The 20,454-nt window shown below is 40.7% G+C and overlaps 1 protein-coding gene across 3 annotated transcripts in view; it reads right to left on the bottom strand.

Annotated features, from left to right (window-relative positions):
* PTPRT (protein tyrosine phosphatase receptor type T) overlaps positions 1-20,454 on the bottom strand; it is an 800,956-nt gene that overhangs the window by 390,221 nt on the left and 390,281 nt on the right. For all 3 annotated transcript variants that reach the window (XM_042930943.1, XM_042930944.1, XM_042930945.1), the window contains exon 8: positions 3,581-3,690. In XM_042930943.1, the coding sequence (XP_042786877.1) occupies positions 3,581-3,690 (110 nt within the window). The remainder of the gene's footprint in view (positions 1-3,580; positions 3,691-20,454) is intronic.

The following is a 20,454-nucleotide window of genomic DNA, read 5'->3' as shown; positions in this document are numbered from 1 at the left end:
GGATAGACCCAGAGGTTGTGACTCAGACTCATGGGAAAAGAAATTTAATTATTTAAACTTACTTGAACCTACTACACTGAATAATATTTACAGTGTTTACATAGCCATAACCCTCCTTTACTACACCCACTGCTCCTTTTTTTGGCTTTTGACTTTGTCAAGTCCAAGGTTGTATACAGGAACATACAGAGAATCCTAGACTTCTATTTGTGTTATCCTATTTTCCTTTGTCACAAAATACACTTTTTGAGACCAGAGGAGGGTGAGTTATAATTTATGGGTTCCTCTCTAGAAATTACAACCAGAACCTAATTTTAAAAATAAAATTGGTTTCATCTAATTAAATTTGGAAATTGCCTCATAAACACATACTCTATTATAAATGTCTTGAAAAGCAAGGTCTCCTGCTTACTATCTGGGATGGGAATGGGTTGAACCCAGCGTGGAAGGGCCTCCCTGTCTCTCTCTGCTCAGGAGGACATACTCGCTCATCAATTGCTGAAATTTTCTCAAGAGTAGTGTGGTCTAGAGCAGTGCTTCTCAAACTCTCACACCCACGTGAATCACCCAGAAAATCTTGTTACCAGGAGACTCTGACCAAGGTGGTCTGCTGGGGCCTGAAAGCTGCATTTCTCACCAGCTCCCAGGTTATGCCAGTGCTGCCAGTCCACCGACCACACTAAGGGGCAAGGCATTGGCACTTGAACTCAAGACCCATGAATCTGCCATCTCAGCTATGACCTTGGTCTTCACACCTCAACTCTCTGGGTTTCAATTTCTTCATTTTTATGTACTGTGAGAGCTAACATTCATTGATGCTATTTCTAAATGCCAAACACAGCATTGAACATATATGTATGTGTACAAATGAATATAAATGAGAAGCTCCTTGCTGTACCCACGGTTACAATGGCAGAGCTAGAGTTCAGAATGAAGCTGTCTGACCTCAAAAGCCAACATTCTTACCTTCGGAGGTCCCACTAGCCTGTGATGCACATGGTCACAGCCACGTTTATGCTCAAAATACAATGACCTCAGCCCATGAACTCCTTGGCTCCCTTCATCGCATCATCTAAGATATTTAGCATATTCCCAAAAGGTCACCTCCAGAGCTCACGGAAAAGTCAGACAGCTGCAGCCTTCCATCTCTCGCTCTCTGTAATCACAGCACAGGAAGCAGCTGAGAAGCCAACTGAAGGTGTCTCTCCAGAGCTGTGTCCAGGAGAGCCCATCACAGAAATGCCAGCATCCCTGGTGACTGGTCTTTGGAAATCGACAAGGTACAGGACTCACACACAACTGGGAAGGGTGCCCTGTACCGATCTGTGCCCACCATCGAGCCCAGAGCTCCAGAGGTCTCATATGCTGAGACCTCAACTTCATGGAGCTGCTGCTTGAACAGGGTGTATCACTCACAGCTGGGACCGCTCCCTTGCTCTCTCTCCACCCCATCATCTCTTCTTCTCACACAACAGCATGAGCGGGTTTCCTAGCCCATTCCATGCACACATCAGAGGAGGCAGGATACTTCCCAAGTAAGAAATTGGTCCGTGCAGGGATATGACGTCCCCTGCAACATGGCCCAGCCCAGTGGTTTCCAAGTACAGCTGGGTACAAAGACTATAGGGCCTTTTCAGGACAAAGTTGTCCTCAATTCAAGGCAAAAAGAAAAAATAAGGAGACTCATGAGTTATTCATAAAGCTAAATTTATTCAATTTGAAGGACTGCCTTTTATTCTGAAATTATGTCCTTTCTGTATTTTTGAAGTTATGTCTTTTACGAAATGATGTTAATAAAAAATGGTAAAGAACTGGATGTTGGTCCTCCAAGCCTTTTGAAATGTTACTGGCCTGTGAGTTCCAAAAATCTTGAACATCTGGCATAGAGAGCCATTTACATAACAGCACCAAGTGCGTGAGTGCGTGAGTGTGTGCGTGCGTGTGTGTGTGTGTGTGTATGTGCACGTGATGGCAGCTTCCACTTCACAAAGAATGGCAGGTAGCTCTGAAGTGACGAGGCTTTGTTTCAGCTGAGTTTTTGGTCCCTCTCTCCCCCGCAACGAGGCACTTCTGAACATGTCCTGGGCAAGGTCGATATGGTACCTCCCCGCCCCTAGCAGCTTCCCGCAGGTAGGAAGCTTCTCCCAACCATGTGGGCCCAAAATGGAATATGATACAGCTCTTCTTTTGAAGAAGCTGTGATTTGCTGAGTGAAGGCATTTTCTGAAGGTGCTACACCTTGTACATGATGGATGGTTTTCTCCTTCCTCAGAGAGCTCTGAGGTCCTTCCAGGTCTCTCTAGAGAGCTTCTGTGTCCATCCAATTCATCCTAAATATTTCTCCGTCACCAATACTCTTTGACTTCCCTCCCTTACGTGGGGATATTCTTTCACAGCTCACTCTCAATACCTCAATACCTCTCAGTACCTTTCTGCATGAGCTCTCAGGGGCTGCAGTGCATTTCAGCCTGGGGATGCTTGTAACCTTTCCCACCTCAAACCCTCTACAGGAACCCTAATGCAGCCATTACCACTCTCATCTTAGAGGGGAGCAGCAGGCCTGGAGAGAGGAAGACCCTGAAAAAGGTCATGAGAGACCACAGCGGTGCTACTGGGATGCTGGGGGCCATCATGCAATACCACAGGAGGGCTACTGGGATGCTGGGCTGCATCACGCTAGACTCTGGCATGTGGGACTTCATCATGCGAGACCCTGGCATGCAGGGCTCCATCACTGCAGCTTTGGCTTCCATACCCTTCCTTCTGCACTGCTGTGGTCTCTACTGCAGCCCGTACCACATTCTCCCAGCGTCTCAGAAGATTCAGGGTGGGAGGATAGTCAACCTTGACCACATCTCAGTACTTGAGTTCAGCTGTATCAGCCTCACTGAAGTTTCACTGTTTTTGTTTTGCAATAGACTTCTATACAGTTTGTTCTAAGTTTGAAAGTTTTCAGGAAGCCACATTGTGTTGGCTTGATGGGTACCTTACTATCTGAGGAGGTTCTGCTCCATCTCTGATATGATGTCATATCTCTGATAGGATAAGGCCCTGCTAATGCTGGGAGGGGAGCTTCTGATACCATCACCTGAGTAACAATAAAATATGCTGTGGCTAAAGAGCAACATTAAAAGTTAAGAATCATGCACCCCCAGGGCAGAGAATGACTTCGGGATTTTTTTCTGGAAGCCCAGAAACTAACAGGTGTAGGATGAGCATCATCTGGGTGTTGTGGTTTTCCATATGAAGTGAACTATAACTACTGTGTGCTAGGCCTGGGTCTTCTGGGCTCTGCTGGGACAGTCTGCCTCCCTGAGTGCCTACTCCTTTCTAAAGAGATAAATAACCACTTCAATGTGTGGTGTGTCCAGTCTTCTGGGTCACTGGGGCTGTCAAGCTGCTCATCTGTATGACCTTGTGTTGTCTTCTCACTGTATTGTCTGAAACCTTTGGGTAAGATGTGTCTTACTCACCTTCATGCCCTCACGGGAGCCCTGCACCCAGTAGAAATTTTCCAACTTCAGGCTGAAGTCAATTGAATGAAGCCAAACCAAGAGGTATAGCAAAGGGGTCTTCTTACCTCATACAGTGTGATGACCCCGTTGGTCTCATTGGGAGGTTTCCACTGGATGTAGATCTTCTCCTCAAAGGGCCCTCCTTGGATAGATTCTAGGGGAACAGCTCCTGGAACTACAGAAGGGAAAAGGAACTTGATGGCACCTGCCATCTCATTTCCCCAGCCCCACTGAATTAGAACAGCAGTTGGCCAAGCTTTCCTGTAAAGGGTCAGATGATACTTTAGGCTTTGTGGACCTTACAGTACCTGCTGTAATAGATCAGCTTTGTGCTTGTAGCGCAAAACAGCCACAGACAATCCATATACAAATGGGCATGGCTGTGTTCCCATACAACTTTATTTGAAAGAAAAAGACACTAGGCTGGAGTTGACCCCTGGGCCATAGTTTGCTATCCCCCCTCCCCCAGGTGACCAAATGGCTTTCTATCTGCAGACTAAGCAAGTCTGTGTTTGAATTAAAACTGAGCAGTGTAGGGAGGACATCAAGAGGCCCCAGCCCTGCCATCAGGTAGGATTCTAGAATTAGACTCTTGCCTTAGGATTGGTAACTGAGGAATGCAAAGTGAGCATCACTACCATCTTCCTGGACCTACCAAAGAGTCTCCAACTATTCCTCAGTTTCCGAATTGCTGAACCCAACAGGATCTATGTGTCTTGAAACCACACCAATTAGAAAAGTCTGTTTCACTCCCAGAAGGCAGCTAGTTTGTCTCACTGCTGAGTCTCTGATGCCTGGCACATGGTAGATGCTTAATAATCATTTGTTGGTGGGTCAAGCAGGTGAATCAATGACCAATGCCAGCATTTTGCCCAAATGAGCAAAACCTTTCCTGGGAGGCTTTTGACCCCAGCTCAGTCTTCCTGCCAGCACCTTCCTGCTGGATTCCAGCATCATTACGATGGTCCAGAAGATGCTGAGCCATAAAATAAATGATTCTCCAAACTTCCAGTTATAACTCCCCAGGGAATCATGACTTCATGTAAATCATTACTGGATCTATTTATATTTTGGCATTATAAAAGCAGGTACTTTTACTAAGCACTTACTCTTTGATCAGAATTTTACATACATTATTTCATTTAAGCCACAAAACAGCTCTGCCCAGGATGTATTATCTCCGTTGTGCTGATAAGGGAACTGAGGCTAAGAGAATTAAATAACTTGCTCAAGGTCATCCGGCTCTTAAGTTGTAAAGAGGGAACTGAACACCTGTCTATGAGCTTCAAAGCATATACTCTTAATCATCATGGTACGCCTCTCTCGATATAGCCTTGGCCATATGTTGCAATCAGTTCCCTATTGTTAAATTAAAATATATTTAGTTTTTCTCATTACGGACACGATACACAGAATTTGTTGAATATTAAGAATATACAAAAAGGGTAAAAAAAAGAAGGAACAAAATCACTCATAATCCCCCTATCTGGAGATATTTTTCCCGTATTTTTATGCCTATGCAAATACATATGTTATTTTTAAAAATTAAATTCCTACCATGCATATTGTGCTATGACCTTCTTTTATCACTAAACAAATCATGGGTTTAAAAAAAATCCTTAAATGTTCTCTGGGGCCATGCATTTTAATGCCCCATTAGAGTCACATTATTGGGTATTAAACTTGGTCTGAGGGGTACAGGGGTGACTCAGTCTGTTCAGCATCCAACTCTGTATTTCGGCTCAGGTCATGATCCCAGGGTCATAGGATCGAGCTCTGAGTCAGGCTCCAAGCTGGACGTGGAATGTGTTTAAGATTCTCTCTCCCTCTCCCTTTGCCCCTTTACCACATGTGCATGCATACACGTGTAGGTGTGTGAGTGCTTTGTCAAAAACAAAAAAAGTTGGTTTGAATTTTTTATAGGTAACACTGCAATGAAAATTCTTATAAATAAGTATTTTCATGAAACTCTGCAGATCTCCCTAAGATACATTCTTAGAAATTAATCTATTGGGCCAAAGTGGTTGAACTATTTTATTTTTAAGGCTTTTGACACATATTGCCAGAATGCCTTCCACAGAGTTTGTACCATTCTGGGTTCCCCCAAAAGAAGAACACGACTATTCCCAATCCATGCCAACACTATTTAAAAAATTAAGTGTATGTGTGTGTATCCTTTTTAGAAAACTGGAGAATGTAGTTTTTTTCTTTTTTTTCAGTTTAATTGGCCATTTGCATTGACTCTTTTATGAACACGCTCTTTATAACCTGTTCTCATTTTCCTCTACGGCTCTTCATTTTTGTCTATCGTTGTCTTATGGGTTTGTAATTACAACCTGTTTTTAAGGATATAAGCTTCTTTTTGCATGAGTTACAAATATTTTTGTCAGTTTTTCATTTGCTTCTTGAATCTTTTAGGTAAGTAGAAGCTTCTAAATCATCAGATCTCTGATTGCTTTCCCTATCTACTCATCCTTGCCACAAACATCAGGACTTTGAGGTAAGGGCACAAAGTACTGGGAGAATTATAAGCAGAGAAATCTAGTCTAGCAAGTCAGGATATGAAGAGGAAAATAAAAGTTGGTGGATTAGAAGTTCCTAGGACAAAAGTGGGGGGGGGGGGTGGTTAGCTGTTGGGAGTGTGGTGGGTTGGCTCTGTGAGGGCCACAGTGGAAGGAGCAAGGCCTTCCTGGGGAGAAACGATGGTTATGGTGGTATAGAAAAGAAGCTGATGGTGCAGGAGATTTGCAGCTGCTGAGCAAATGTGATTTGCTTGATGGTTAAGGGTGAAGCATGGAAGCAATGTGTCAAGGATAGACCCCAGCTTGTCTGTTTTAGACACCTGGAGTGGGTCACAGTGCTGTTCATAGAAAGAGAGTCTTACAGGAGGGCTAGTTTAGGAAAGGGAGCTGGTGAGTTTTGCAATGTTTCATTTGAGGTGTGTGCAGAGCACCCAAACGGCAACGTTGAGTAGCAGCTGGATATAAAAGATTAAGCAACTGTGTATAAGGGAACCAACAAAACAGGTCCAGGACTAAGCCAAGAGGAAAACTACCATGTTAACAATCAGGAGGAAACAAAGAAACTGAGAAACTGGGAGGCTACATTCAGAGAGGCAAGAGGCAAACCAGGAAGGTGGGCTGTCAGGGGAGCAGCCAAAGGGGGATCCAGAAGGGTTGGGTTCACAGCGACAGAGATGACTGAGTAGTCAAGGAAACTACAAACTTAAATTTGCCCACTGAACTTAGTGTCTTCAAGGTTACCTGTGACCTAAGCAAGAGTAATCTAGAGGGGAATGCTGGCCTCACAGCCCTCCTGCCATGGGCAGAGGAGAGCACAGAAGGTGAGAGACCCTGCCCAGACAAGCCAGTGATTTGGGCCTCGAGGGGACTGATGCAGCAAGAGCAGGGATGGGAAAAGGAGCACAGCAGCGCCCCCTTCCAAAGGCTGGAGAGGTTTTGGCAGGATCACAGGCAACCGGGAAAAATCCAAAATTGAAGTAAGCGGTGGGGTCCAGTCCTGAAAGGCAGCAATGGGGGTGGGTGGAGAGGAAGCACCTTTCCCCTCGTGAGAGAAGACAAGATGGGAAAATGTGCAGCTGCTTTGGAATGGAGAGCTGAGGTGTCCTCGTGGCTCCATTTTCTTGAGAAGTGAGGGTGAAACCGTCTACCAACAGTCAGGGATTGGGAGAAGATTTAAGAGCTGCAAAGTGAGCTGAACGGAGAAATGGAGATGCTACTCTTAGCAAGGGTCTATCCAGGGGAGGTTAAGACTGTGAGCATCAAGCAGCTGGCATTCAGGCCACCTGGTCTCCTCCAGTATTTCCAGTTTAGAGCAAATTCCCGTTCTCACCTTGGATCAGAACAAGAGTCATGTGTATTGTCTTCTGCTTGATTTATTCCCACTTTCTTTTCGAACCTAATTTGTTGATCCGTCTGGAATGTATTTTATATATTGCACGAAATAGAAATCTCACTGTAGTTCTTTACGGTTTTCTTAGAACAATTAGTTGACCAGTCAGAACTTTCCCCAGTGATTTAAAATATCACTTTCCTAGCATGTTCGATTATTTTATATCCTGGCACATGCTGAGCGGCTCCCCACTCTATTTCCGAGTCACAGCCTCTTATTCTGACACTATCTCTCTGTTGTGTTCATGTAACATGTTTTAATAGTTGAGAGAACAAGTCCCTTTCTTTTACTATTCTTCTTTTGCGAGGTTTTCTGGGCTTTCACTACCCTGTTGTTTTTCCAGAACACTGGAAAAAGTTTAAAAAACTTCAAAAACGTTCCATCAGAATTTTTATTCCAGTTGTATTCTTCACTTCTCTGAGGGACAAATGACACCTTTTTATAATGAGCCCTCCCACCAGTAATGCTGTACAAATCATCATTTATTAATGCTTCTTTTTATGTCCCTTAGTCAGAAATATGTTTTTAAAATTCCTTACAAATTACATTTCTAGGACTTTATTGCTTTTCTTCATATTATTTTTGACTCTATTAAAAAGTATCTCTTATGAAATCTATCACAGACAAAAGTACAGGTAATGAACGTATAGTTTATAAAATAATTATGAAATGAACACACATGTACTAACTATCCCCTCTAAGAAACAAAACATCACTGCATCACTGAAGTGCCCTGTGTGTTCTATACTGCTGACTTCTCTCTCCCCATCAAAACAAAAACAAAACAAAAAATATCCAAACAAACAAACAAACAAACAAAAAACACCCAGTCAGGTACTAGCCAGGTTTTATGCTAATCATTCTATTTTTATTTGGAGTTATAAATATATGCATCTATCCCAAGATATCATTTTGCTTCCTCTGGCTTCATGACATACATATGAAAGTAAGTCTTTGTAATAAATGATTTGCATTTGTCACTCAATATTGTTTTGATATTCATATCAGTTGATACAGGTAGTTGTATTTCATTCATCTTATGAATATAGTCTTATTTATTTTGTCATTCTGTAGATGGTGAGATGTCCTGTAGATGGATGATAGGGCTTTTTCTCAGAAGAGCTATCTTATGACATAGTGCCTATGAATATTTTTGTATGTTCAGTTGAACATTTTTAAGAGTTCACTCAGGTATACCCAGGAGTAGGATAGATAGACTAAGGGTATAAATGTCTTCAGCTTTACTGAGTGAAGTCAAATTGTTTTCCAAAGTGGCAGTAGCGATTTATAGTCTCTCCAGCAATGTTTTGAAAGGCCCTCCTTCTCTAAATCCTTACTAACACTTAGTAATGCCAGATTTAAAAATTCTAGACCATCTAGCAAACATGAAATAATACTTCATTGAGGATTTATTTGCTTTTAGCTATTTACTAAAGAGGCTGAGCACCTTTAATGCTTATTGACCATTACTGTCCTTTTCTTATTGATTTGTAGAGGTTCTTTGTATATTCTTGTTACTGATCCTTTTATTGGATACATGTGTTATAAAAATCCTCTCTTGGTTTGTCTGTTTTCCAATTCTCTTTATGTTACCCTTGGATAAAAATTAGTTCTTAGTTTTAATGTAGTCAATTTTATCAGATCTTTTCTGAAGAAGAGAAAGACTTAGTAACTTAATTGTAGCAATAATTTCAAAATGTGTACATATATACATGCTGTTGTACATCTTGAATATATACAATTTTACTTATCAAATATACCTCAATAAAGCTGGGAAAAAAAGACTTAGATGCTGTTGGTGCCACACCCATACAGGAATGCTTACTGCAAAATGTTTGTTACTCTACTTGAAGGCTGTGAAAGCAAACTTGTCTCCACATAGGGCAAGCGAGAACTCTCAGAGAGTTAATGCCCCTAAAACAATCTTCAAGCAATGGAAGATACGAAATTCATAGATGAATATCGTAGTGTCCTCACTACTTGACTGGATTAACTCTGAGACATATTCTATTAATACTTTCCAAACTACCTCCAATGAAAGTGATTATTATTGTGTTGTAGTTGTTTCCAACCCACGGTGGACCAATATTACCATAAAATACAAAACCACAAAAGAATAGCAAAATTAAAAAGTAAAGGTAAAATTTAAAAACAGAAAAATGGAAGCCTCTCCTTTTAAAATACTTAACCTCTATTTCTGTAATTATCTTGTCACAGACCAGGAAGAGCTTCTAATTCACTGCTGGTCCCTGGACCACACTTGGAGTGGCACTATTCTAAAACCCAGTTATTCACAAGGTAATTTTTTTAAGTTTATTTTTTAATATAATTTATTGTCAAATTGGCTTACATACGACACCCAGTGCTCATCCCAACAAGTGCCCTCCTCAATGCCCATCACCCATTTTCCCTCTCACTCTCTGCCCCCATCCACCTTCAGTTTGTTCTCTGTATTTAAGGTCTCTTGTGGTTTGCCCCCCCTCTCTGTTTGTAACTACTTTTCCCCCTTTCCTTCCTCCATGGTCTTCTGTTAAGTTTCTCAAGATCCACATATGAGTGAAAACACATGATATCTGTCCTTCTCTAACTGACTCATTTCACTTAGCACAATACCTTCCAGTTCCATCCACATTGCTGCAAATGGCAGGATTTCATTCTTTCTCATTGACAAGAAGTATTCCATTGCATATAAAACCACATCTTCTTTATCCATTCATCAGTTGATGGACATTTAGACTCTTTCCATAATTTGGCTATTGTTGAAAGTGCTGCTATAAACACTGGGCTACATGCATCAGCACTCCTGTATCCCTTGGGTAAATTCCTAGTAGTGCTATTGCTGAGTCGTAGGGTACTTCTATTTTTAATTTTTTGAGGAACCTCCACACTGTCTTCCAAAGTGGCTACACCAGTTTGGATTCCCACCAACAGTGCAAGAGTGTTTCCATTTCTTCACATCCTCACCAGCATCTGTAGTGTCCTGATTTGTTCATTTTATCCACTCTGACCGATGTGAGGTGGTTTCTCAGTGTGGCTTTGATTTGTATTTTCCTGATAATGAGTGACATTGAGCATCTTTTCATGTGTTGCTTGGCCATCTGGATTTCTTCTTTGGAAAAGTGTCTATTCATGTCTTCTGTCCATCTCTTCACTGGATTATTTGTTTTTCAGGTGTTGAGTGGCCAACTAATCTTTAACAAAGCAGGAAAGAGCATCCAATGGAAAAAAGACAGTCTCTTTAACAAATGGTGCTGGGAGAACTGGACAGCAACATGCAGAATGAAACTACATCACTTTCTTAGACCATACACAAAAATAAACTCAAAATGGATGAAAGACCTAAATGTGAGACAGGAAACCATCAAAACTTTAGAGGAGAAAGAAGGCAACAGCCTTTGTGGCCTCAACCGCAGCAATTTCTTGCTCGACACATCTCCAAAGGCAAGGAAATTAAAAGCAAAAATGAACTACTGGGACATCATCAAGATAAAAAGCTTCTGCACTGCAAAGGAAACAATCAACAAAACTAAAAGGCAATAGACAGAATGGGAAAAGATATTTGCAAATGACATATTGGATAAAGGGTTAGTATCCAAAATCTATAAAGAACTTACAAGGTACTTTTCTTGATAACACACCAATACCAGCTTCCTTCCCTTCCCTTCCTCTCTTCGTTACCAGTGTGTCCTGAACACACTGTATTTGAATCATTATCCTAAGGCCAGGTAAACCCGAACCAAAAAAATAAACTCTAACAAAAGAAATCTTCTTTAAGAAATACTTTCTCTTAGGTCATAGCAGTATTTTTTTTTAATTATCCTCAAATAATTTTAAAGTTAGGCCTTTTGTAAAATGTCTTCAACTCTTTGTAATTGTGTTTTCATGTATAGTGTGAGGCAGGGATCCAATTTCAATTCTTCTCCCTATTCTACCATGACTTAATGAAAAAGAATTTTTTTTTTTTTTACTCAACTGATCTGCCATACTCCCTTTGCCTTCCATCAAATTTTCACATAGATATAAGTTCTGTTTTGTTCAGCTGTTCTCTTAGACTATACCTGTATCAATACCACATCTTCTCAATTAAGCAAAGATTTGTGTATCTTGATACCTAGTAGAGCAAGGCCTGCAACTTTGTACTTCATGTTCAGGACTGTCTTAGTCAATCTTGGCTTTTCTCTGCCATACACATTTTAGGATGACCTTGTACATTTTTGAAAAATGCCTTATTTCTGTAGTGGAACTGCATGAATTATAGATCAATTGGGAAATAAATTATGTCTTTCTAGGTCATGTCTTGATAATGGGTTTTCCCATCTATGAACATGCCATCTCTCTCATTTAGGTCTTCTTTGATATCTTCCAGTTCTTTATACATTTATATATACTCTATGTCTTGAAATCTTACATTAGGTTTATTCCTAAACACCCTGTATTTTTATTGCTATTATAAGTAGTATCTTTAAAAGCATACCACGTACTTATTGGGTAAATAGAAACACAATTGACTTTCTAATGTCAACTTCTTTGTCAAACATGTTACATTCTCAATTCTAATAATTTGTGTACAAATTTCTTTGGGTTATCTACATAAATAATCATAGCATTGCAGTCGATAATAGTTTTGTTCTTTTACAATATTTTAACTCTATTTAATTTTCTTGTCTTCAGCCAGAGCCATCAATATAATACTTAATGGAGAGACTGGTAAGTATTTGTGTGCTTTCCAACATTAAAGAGAATGGTTTTATTATTTTATCCTCAAGTATGGTGTTTGTAGGTTTCTTAGTTTCCCTTTATCAGGGTAAGAAGATCCTTTTCGTTCCTGGTATACAAGGATATTTCCTTTTTATATCCTGCTGAGCTTTAACTGATGCTTTTCTGTATCTATTATAGTAATGACACATTTTTTGTACCTCTTAGTTAATGTAGTGAATTACATTAATGGATCTACAAATGTTGAACCAATATTGATTTCTTAAAATAAAACTAATATTTTCCTAGTCGTATACAGCAATGGATCGTTTGCTAATATTCTGTTTGGGGTATGTGCACTTAATTTTCCTTTTTCTCATAAGCTTGTGTGGTTTAGATACCAAGGTTACACTAGTATCAAGAAAAAGAAGAGGAAAGTGTTACTTCTTTTTTTTTTTTCTTGCTCTTTGAAAGTGTATATATAAGATTGGAGATACCGGTGCCTTGAGTATTTGATTGCAATTGCAAGACCATTTGGAACTGGTGTTTTCTTTGCTGGAAAAGTTTAAACTATTGATTCTATTTCTCCATTTGCTATAAAATTATATAAGTTTTGTGTGTGTCTTGAGTCAAAATTTGAAGTTCATATTTTGTTAAGAATTTTTCCATATCCCACAAATGGTAAAATTTATCAGTATAAAAGGGTATTTATATTTAGTATCCTCATTTTATCCTTTTGTGAAACAGCCACTACACAAATGTATAAAACAAATATTCATCTCATTAACTTACTAATAATCAATTTCATACCCTCAGTAGGTAACCTTCTTAACTTCATAACAATAATGAATCTTGTTTTTCATTATAATTTTTATTTCTTAAACATGTATCCCTAAGCACTATAGGGTTTATTATTAAATTAAAATACTAAATACAGTAAATAGTATTAAACTCTTTTACAAAAATCAGTCTGAGAGACCTAACCTCTTTACATTATTGATTCAATTCCATGTGCATGTTCTAGCCCAGCATTTATTTATACATTCTGGCGAGAATGTGGATTAGTGTTTTATTCTGTTTTTAAATCTTTCTTCTTGCCATAATTCTCAGAGGATATTTGCTTTGAATTATCAGATCAGTCCCTTTTAATAAGAATGAAAGCATCTGTCCAATAATCTTTCTTTATGCAACCTTACAAGAGGTGGATTGAGATGGTTTGGTTTGGTGGGTCAAGATATGTTCTGCTAGTGGGGTGTCTGAGTGGCTCAGTTGGTTAAGCGTCCGACCTCGGCTCAGGTCATGATCTCGCAGTCCGTGAGTTCGAGTCCCATGTTGGGCTCTGTCCTGACAGCTCAGAGCCTGGAGCCTGTTTCAGATTCTGTGTCTCCCTCTTTCTCTGACCCTCCCCTGTTCATGCTCTGTCTCTGTCTCAAAACTAAGTAAACGTTAAAAAAAAAAAATTAAAAAAAATGTGTTCTGCTAGTGATTATATGAGTACTGGTTTTAAATATTTCTAACCCAGAGGGAAAGGGAGGAATTTAGATACATCCATCTATCATTTGGCTAGCTAGGAGGTCTACCTGGTTGAAGGTGGGAAGGGGAAAGTTTGAGAAGGAAAATAACCAGGCCATAGAACATCTTTTCAGAGAGAGAGAGAGAGAGAGAACTTTTTTTGGTATTTTTAAAGGCAGCTTTAAGTCATCTAGGACACTGCCCCTTCCTTGCACTGGAGCATCTCTTCCCAAAGCTAGCCTTTCATTAAATCCCCCTATTTTCCTTATTCACCACATGCAGGCTTGGAGTGAGAGCTCTCATTCTCTGCAGTGTAGACTGGCATATGAAGAGGCCATCTCCTGCTCTCCAATCCCTCACTCCATCCACCAGCTCCATAGCCCAGCCTTGCCTTCAGCCTGGTCAGCCAGAGTTTGAGGATATTAATGCAGGTTGGACCTGTAAGTCTATCCCCTTGGGCCCCCAAGGGTGAGGAAGGGGTTTCTTTCGATGGTTACAGCTCAGTCATCTTTTCCCTATTTACACCCGCTTCTTCCAACAGTGCGTTCATTCCTTCCTTCCAACGTGGGTATGGCATCATCTTCTAGTTCTCAGGGCAGGTTTAAAGGTGTTCTTCTCCAACAGAAAGACAAATAAAGAAACTGATCCCATTCACAATTGCACCAAGAAGCATAAAATACCTAGGAATAAATCTAACCAAAGATGTAAAAGATCTGTATGCTGAAAACTATAGAAAGCTTATGAAGGAAATTGAAGAAGATATAAAGAAATGGAAAAACATTCCGTGTTCATGGATTGGAAGAATAAATATTGTCAAAATGTCAATACTACCCAAAGCTATCACCTACACATTCAATGCAATCCCAATCAAAATTGCACCAGCATTCTTCTCGAAACTAGAACAAGCAACCCTAAAATTCATGTGGAACCACAAAAGGCCCCGAATAGCCAAAGTAATTTTGAAGAAGAAGACCAAAGCAGGAGGCATCACAATCCCAGACTTTAGCCTCTACTACAAAGCTGTAATCATCAAGACAGCATGGTATTGGCACAAAAACAGACACATAGACCAATGGAATAGAACAGAAACCCCAGAACTAGACCCACAAACGTATGGCTAACTAATCTTTGACAAAGCAGGAAAGAACATCCAATGGAAAAAAGACAGTCTCTTTAACAAATGGTGTGGGGAGAACTGGACAGCAACATGCAGAAGAGTGAAACTAGGCCACTTTCTTACACCATTCACAAAAATAAACTCAAAATGGATGAAGGACGTGAATGAGACAGGAAACCATCAAAACCCTAGAGGAGAAAGCAGGGAAAAAAACCTCTCTGACCTCAGCCGCAGCAATTTCTTACTTGACACATCTCCAAAGGCAAGGGAATTAAAAGCAAAAATGAACTATTGGGACCTCATGAAGATAAAAAGCTTCTGCACAGCAAAGGAAACAATCAACAAAACTAAAAGGCAACCGACGGAATGGGAAAAGATATTTGCAAATGACATATCGGACAAAGGGCTAGTATCCAAAATCTATAAAGAACTCCCCAAACTCCACGCCCAAAAACATAATCCAGTGAAGAAATGGGCGGAAGACATGAATAGGCATTTCTCTAAAGAAGACATCCAGATGGCCAACAGGTACATGAAAAGATGCTCAACGTCACTCCTCATCAGGGAAATACAAATCAAAACCACACTCAGATATCACCTCATGCCAGTCAGAGTGGCTAAAATGAACAAATCAGGAGACTATAGATGCTGGTAAGGATGTGGAGAAACGGGAACCCTCTTGCACTGTTGGTGGGAATGCAAATTGGTGCAGCCACTCTGGAAAACAGTGTGGAGGTTCCTCAAAAAATTAAAAATAGACCTACCCTATGACCCAGCAATAGCACTGCTAGGAATTTATCCAAGGGATACAGGAGTACTGATGCACAGGGGCACTTGTACCCCAATGTTTATAGCAGCACTCTCAACAATAGCCAAATTGTGGAAAGAGCCTAAATGTCCATCAACTGATGAATGGATAAAGAAATTGTGGTTTATATACACAATGGAGTACTACGTGGCAATGAGAAAGAATGAAATATGGCCCTTTGTAGCAATGTGGATGGAACTGGAGAATGTTATGCTAAGTGAAATAAGCCATACAGAGAAAGACAGGTACCATATGGTTTCACTCTTATGTGGATCCTGAGAAACTTAACAGAAACCCATGGGGGAGGGGAAGAAAAAAAAGAAAAAAGAGGTTAGAGTGGAAGAGAGCCAAAGCATAAGAGACTCTTAAAAACTGAGAACAAACTGAGGGTTGATGGGGGGTGGGAGGGAGGGGAGGGTGGGTGATGGGTATTGAGGAGGGCACCTATTGGGATAAGCACTGGGTGTTGTAATGAAGCCAATTTGACAATAAACTTCATATATCGAAAAAAAAATAAAGTTTACCAACTGTAAAAAAAAAATAAATAAAGGTGTTCTTCTCTCATTTCTTTGGGAAGGTAGTTTAAGAATCAGACCACCACCTTTAATGGAAACTCTCACTTTCGTCCTGTAGACCCAAAAAACAGCATTGCATCATGGCAAAGGCTGCAGGCTGAAGCAGACTGCCCAGGTTTGTGTCCTGTTCTTGCCATTTCTGGCTGTGTAACCTGGGGCAAGTTGCTTAACCTCTTTGCAGCTCAGTTTCCTTACTTTAAAGTAGGGATAAAATAGCACCTGCTTCATGGGTGTTGTGGCGCTTGAAAATATTCACACAGGTAAAGTGCTGAGCAAAGGGGCTGGCACAGAGGTAGTATTATTCTGTGTTTGCTCCTCCCCCTGGTCCCTCACATCCTGGAGAACACCAATTTACTTTTCTGCAGAATCAGGATTATTACTATTTTCCTTGGTGTTTTTGCCTCCATTCTTCCCAAATGGTGTTACACAGCTAGTCATAAAAGCCATATCTTCCCATAACTTACTGAGTATATTAAATAGCTTTCGACAAGCACCTTCTGATTTCTATGGTAATTTTAAAATCTATCTTGTCTCTGAGGACTCGGGATTCATTCATCCAATAACTTATTTATTGCATGCCTATTCTCTACCTGGCACTGTTCTAGGTGCTTGAAAATACCCAGTAAACAGAAAAACAACAACAACAACAACAACAAAAAACCCCAGACTCCTCAGTGTGCATTCTAGTGAGAGAAGCCAGATACTAAAGTGTATGGTGAAATATGTAGTATGTTAAATGATAAATGCTAACGAGATATGTGAAGCAGAGAAGAGGGACAGAGTGTGGTGCAGGAGGCTTCCAGTTGTTCATAGAATAGTCAAGCAGGATCTCCCTGAAAAGAGACATTGACTGGAAACAGGTGAAGGAAGCAGCCCTGTTTGTTTAGGGGAAGATGATTCCAACGAGAAGAAACAGCACCTACAAAGGTGCTGAGGGGGGGACGCAGCTGGCATATTTGAGAACAATGACTGGATCTGTGTAATAAGGCCGAGGTAGAAGGAGATGGGGTCTGAGAGGCGGCCAGAAGTAGAAGTTGTGGCCACGTGGGGCCCTGTGAGCCACTGCAAGGATGTGGACTTTTAATCCCAGTGATGTGAGAAACCGATGGAGGGTTCTGAGCAGAGGGGTGAGGATATGATTTGCCTGGTGGTTTAACAAGACCGTTCTGTCTGCTAAGCTGAGAAAAGAGTGTAGGGGCTAGAGGGGAAGCTGAAAGATCAATGAAGGACTATTGCAATAGTCCAAGTTGGAGATCACAGTGGCTTGGAACACAGAGCTAGCAGTAGAGACTGTAAGCAATGGTCAAGTTCATGCTATTTACTGAAGGATGAGCCAAGAGAACGTGCTGATAGATGAGATGTGGGGAGTAAGCAGGGCTGCTGCTTTGCACAAAGCAAAGGGGTGCCAACCACAGAGAATCCATGCTGAAAGGTATTTAGGGCCTCGGGTGTGACAAAAGTGAACAATCAAAGCTTTTGACTCAAGCCACTAATAAAAGGCAGTTGCCATTAACTGAGATGGAGAAGACTGTGGGAAGAATGAGTTTGGGGGTGGATGAGGGATGATCAGGGGGTCAGCTCTAGACGTGTTTAATTCCAGAGACCGATTAGCAATCCAGCTGGACAGGCTGAACAGGCAGTTGCTAAATGACTCTGGAGGGCAGAGGAGAGGTACCGGAGATACCGATGGGGGAAATCAGTGTGTCGTCGGATTGTAAAGTCAAGATAATAGAGAAAACAGGGGGGAATCAGTGGGGATCAAGGGTCAACAAACTATGGCTATAGCCAAATGCAACCAGCTGCTTGTTTTATAAGTAAAATTTTATTGGAACACTGGCGCACACATATCCACCTCTACTGTCAGAGTGAGAAATCTGAGATGGAGGTTATAGAGGGAATATAGGTGATTCTAAAACGGCCCCCTGCCCATGACTAACAGAAATTTTGCAAAGATCCCCGCTTTGGTTTTCTTCTAGTTAACTCCCTCGATTAAAAATCTGCCTGCCATGTCTGATATTGGCCACACACCACCGAGTCTGTACTCTCGGCAGAAAGTAAGTTTGGTGCTTTACATACAGACCTTCACGTAGAACACCCTAAAGGGATTGATGGTATTACCACCCCCAATCCACGGACAGGGACACTGCAGTGCCCGATATGAAAGGAATTTAAGCAGAGCTGGGTAACAAAGTAGTGAACAGAGCCTGGATGTAGCCTGGATCCTTCTGGCTGGAAAGTATTTTCTGAATCAGCCCTTTTTTCCTTATTCCGGTAGATGTGGGTTCAGAACTGCTGCAAGGCAATCTCACTGCCTGTGAGTAGCAAAGCCAGGTCGTCTCAGCCCCACACTAAAGCTTTTTTTTTTTTTTTTTTTCCACACCACACCACTGCTCCACAGGTCACGATGTCCTTCCAACGAAGCGGACTTACTTTCTTTGGATTCAGCTGGGTCTCCCCTCCCGCCCCCACCACTCTCTCTCATCATGAAAAGACTTCTTGGAGAAAGATTCTTTTTCCGTCTTATCTTCTAATTCTGTGTTACTTTAGTCTTCTTTTTTCTTTATAATTCTTTAATGAGTCCACATATTCCTTTCCCACAATTTCATTTCTTCTTGTATCTAACAGCAAAGAACTTTCCATCCTTCTGACAGAGTTCTACAACAAAGGTTAATTACTTTATAATTTCATTCCCTTAAAAAAAACACACTAAAATTGCTAATTTTAACTGTGCTTCTTGTCAGTAAGTTCATGTAAATTCACTGTAATTAAACCAGATGTTTTCTTGTGCCTAAAAGTCAGGTGGTAATTTAAAGGAAATTTTCATTTCAACATAAAGGGGGACAGAGTGTAATCAAGGAAAGTTTTATACCCTCCTTTCCTCTTCTCCTTTCTTCTCCCCATTTTTCTATCTGGAAAGTGGGGCTGATAATTGTGAACTCTGTGGGTAGCCGTGTAAACAAATCCTATAAGAGCTCCGAGCCCTGAAGAGTCAACAGAGGTTTCCTGTCCTGTTCACCTTATCTAGGTCTTTTATTTGTTTTTTGGGGGGGTGGGGGGGGTGGGCGGAGCTCTCCATTCCAGGTGCCATATTTATTGGTTAATTGGTTCATAAAGAGACTCAGAACTTAAGAAAAATCAAAATAATTTGAAAATGGTTTGAAGGCCACCAGAATCTGTTAAGTGCATCTGATGGAGACAAGACAGATTTCCTAGTCTTGGTGAAGGAAAGATATTTTTTTCTGGGTAAATGTTTACATGTTGTCAAATATATCTTTTTAATGGAACTATACAGTGGTATGTTAGTAAATGTTTCACAACCAACTTTCCAAGAAAAACAAAAACACCAACAGGTCTGCCAATATCCATGGTGTACATTCCCCACCGTGACCAATTTGGAGCAATGAATATGATATCACAGAACTAGGAGGTGGAGACAGAGGCTAATGATTAGCTCTAGCAAGCCACTATGAGTGGGTTTTGAATACAGATAAAATACGTCACATATATCCTCTCCTTCTTAAACAGTGTATATAAACAAGATCCTGTGATATGGGGAAGAGGCATGGACTTTGATGTCAAATATTCATTCACTCACCAGACAGTCAATGAGCAACTTACTAGCTGTTTGGCAGGCAACAAATGTGTGTGTGTGTGTGTGTGTGTGTGTGTGTGTGTGTGTACACATATGTGAAGACACACAGTATTTCAGATGATGATGAATGGCACAGAAAAAAATTAAGCACAGAGAGTGTTGGGGAGGTTTTGGTTAGGTTACAGGATTATCTAATAGATGGTCAGAGAAAAAATTATGGGTAAGATTTTGGGATGCATTTATTTGTTCTGCCACTTGTTGTGTGGCAACCTCAGACAGGTTCCTTGAACTCCCTGAACCATGATCATATCAATAAACACCTTCATCACAGGATTCGGCAACTCACTGTAGGAATGAAGGATATCAGCACAACACCTAGGTCAACACGAGCATTCAAAAACCACAATTGCACTTCTCCTTAACTTTTATACTATCTCAAGGCCATCTTTGTAAAACTCTAAAATGTACTGAGCTCTAATTAAACGATGTGTTCAGACTTGCTAAGATGTGCATAGCTTTATACCCTTCCACTAAATGACTCTGGACTGTTATTTATTGCCTTGCTGTTATTGCCTTTTATCCTTTTGTCACTTCCCTCTTCTAGATTTCATGTGCTGCATGTTGTTACTATACATGCACCTGTCCCTAGCAACATACAGCGTCCTTCTAGTTTCCGATGACCTGAGGAATGAGATAATGAGACGTCTACAAATGCACACAAAATACAG

The sequence above is a fragment of the Panthera leo genome, chromosome A3 (genome assembly GCF_018350215.1).
Source record: "Panthera leo isolate Ple1 chromosome A3, P.leo_Ple1_pat1.1, whole genome shotgun sequence".
Lineage (NCBI taxonomy): Eukaryota > Metazoa > Chordata > Mammalia > Carnivora > Felidae > Panthera > Panthera leo.
Note: the sequence above shows the minus strand (reverse complement) of the source record. Positions and strands in the feature narration are given on the sequence as shown.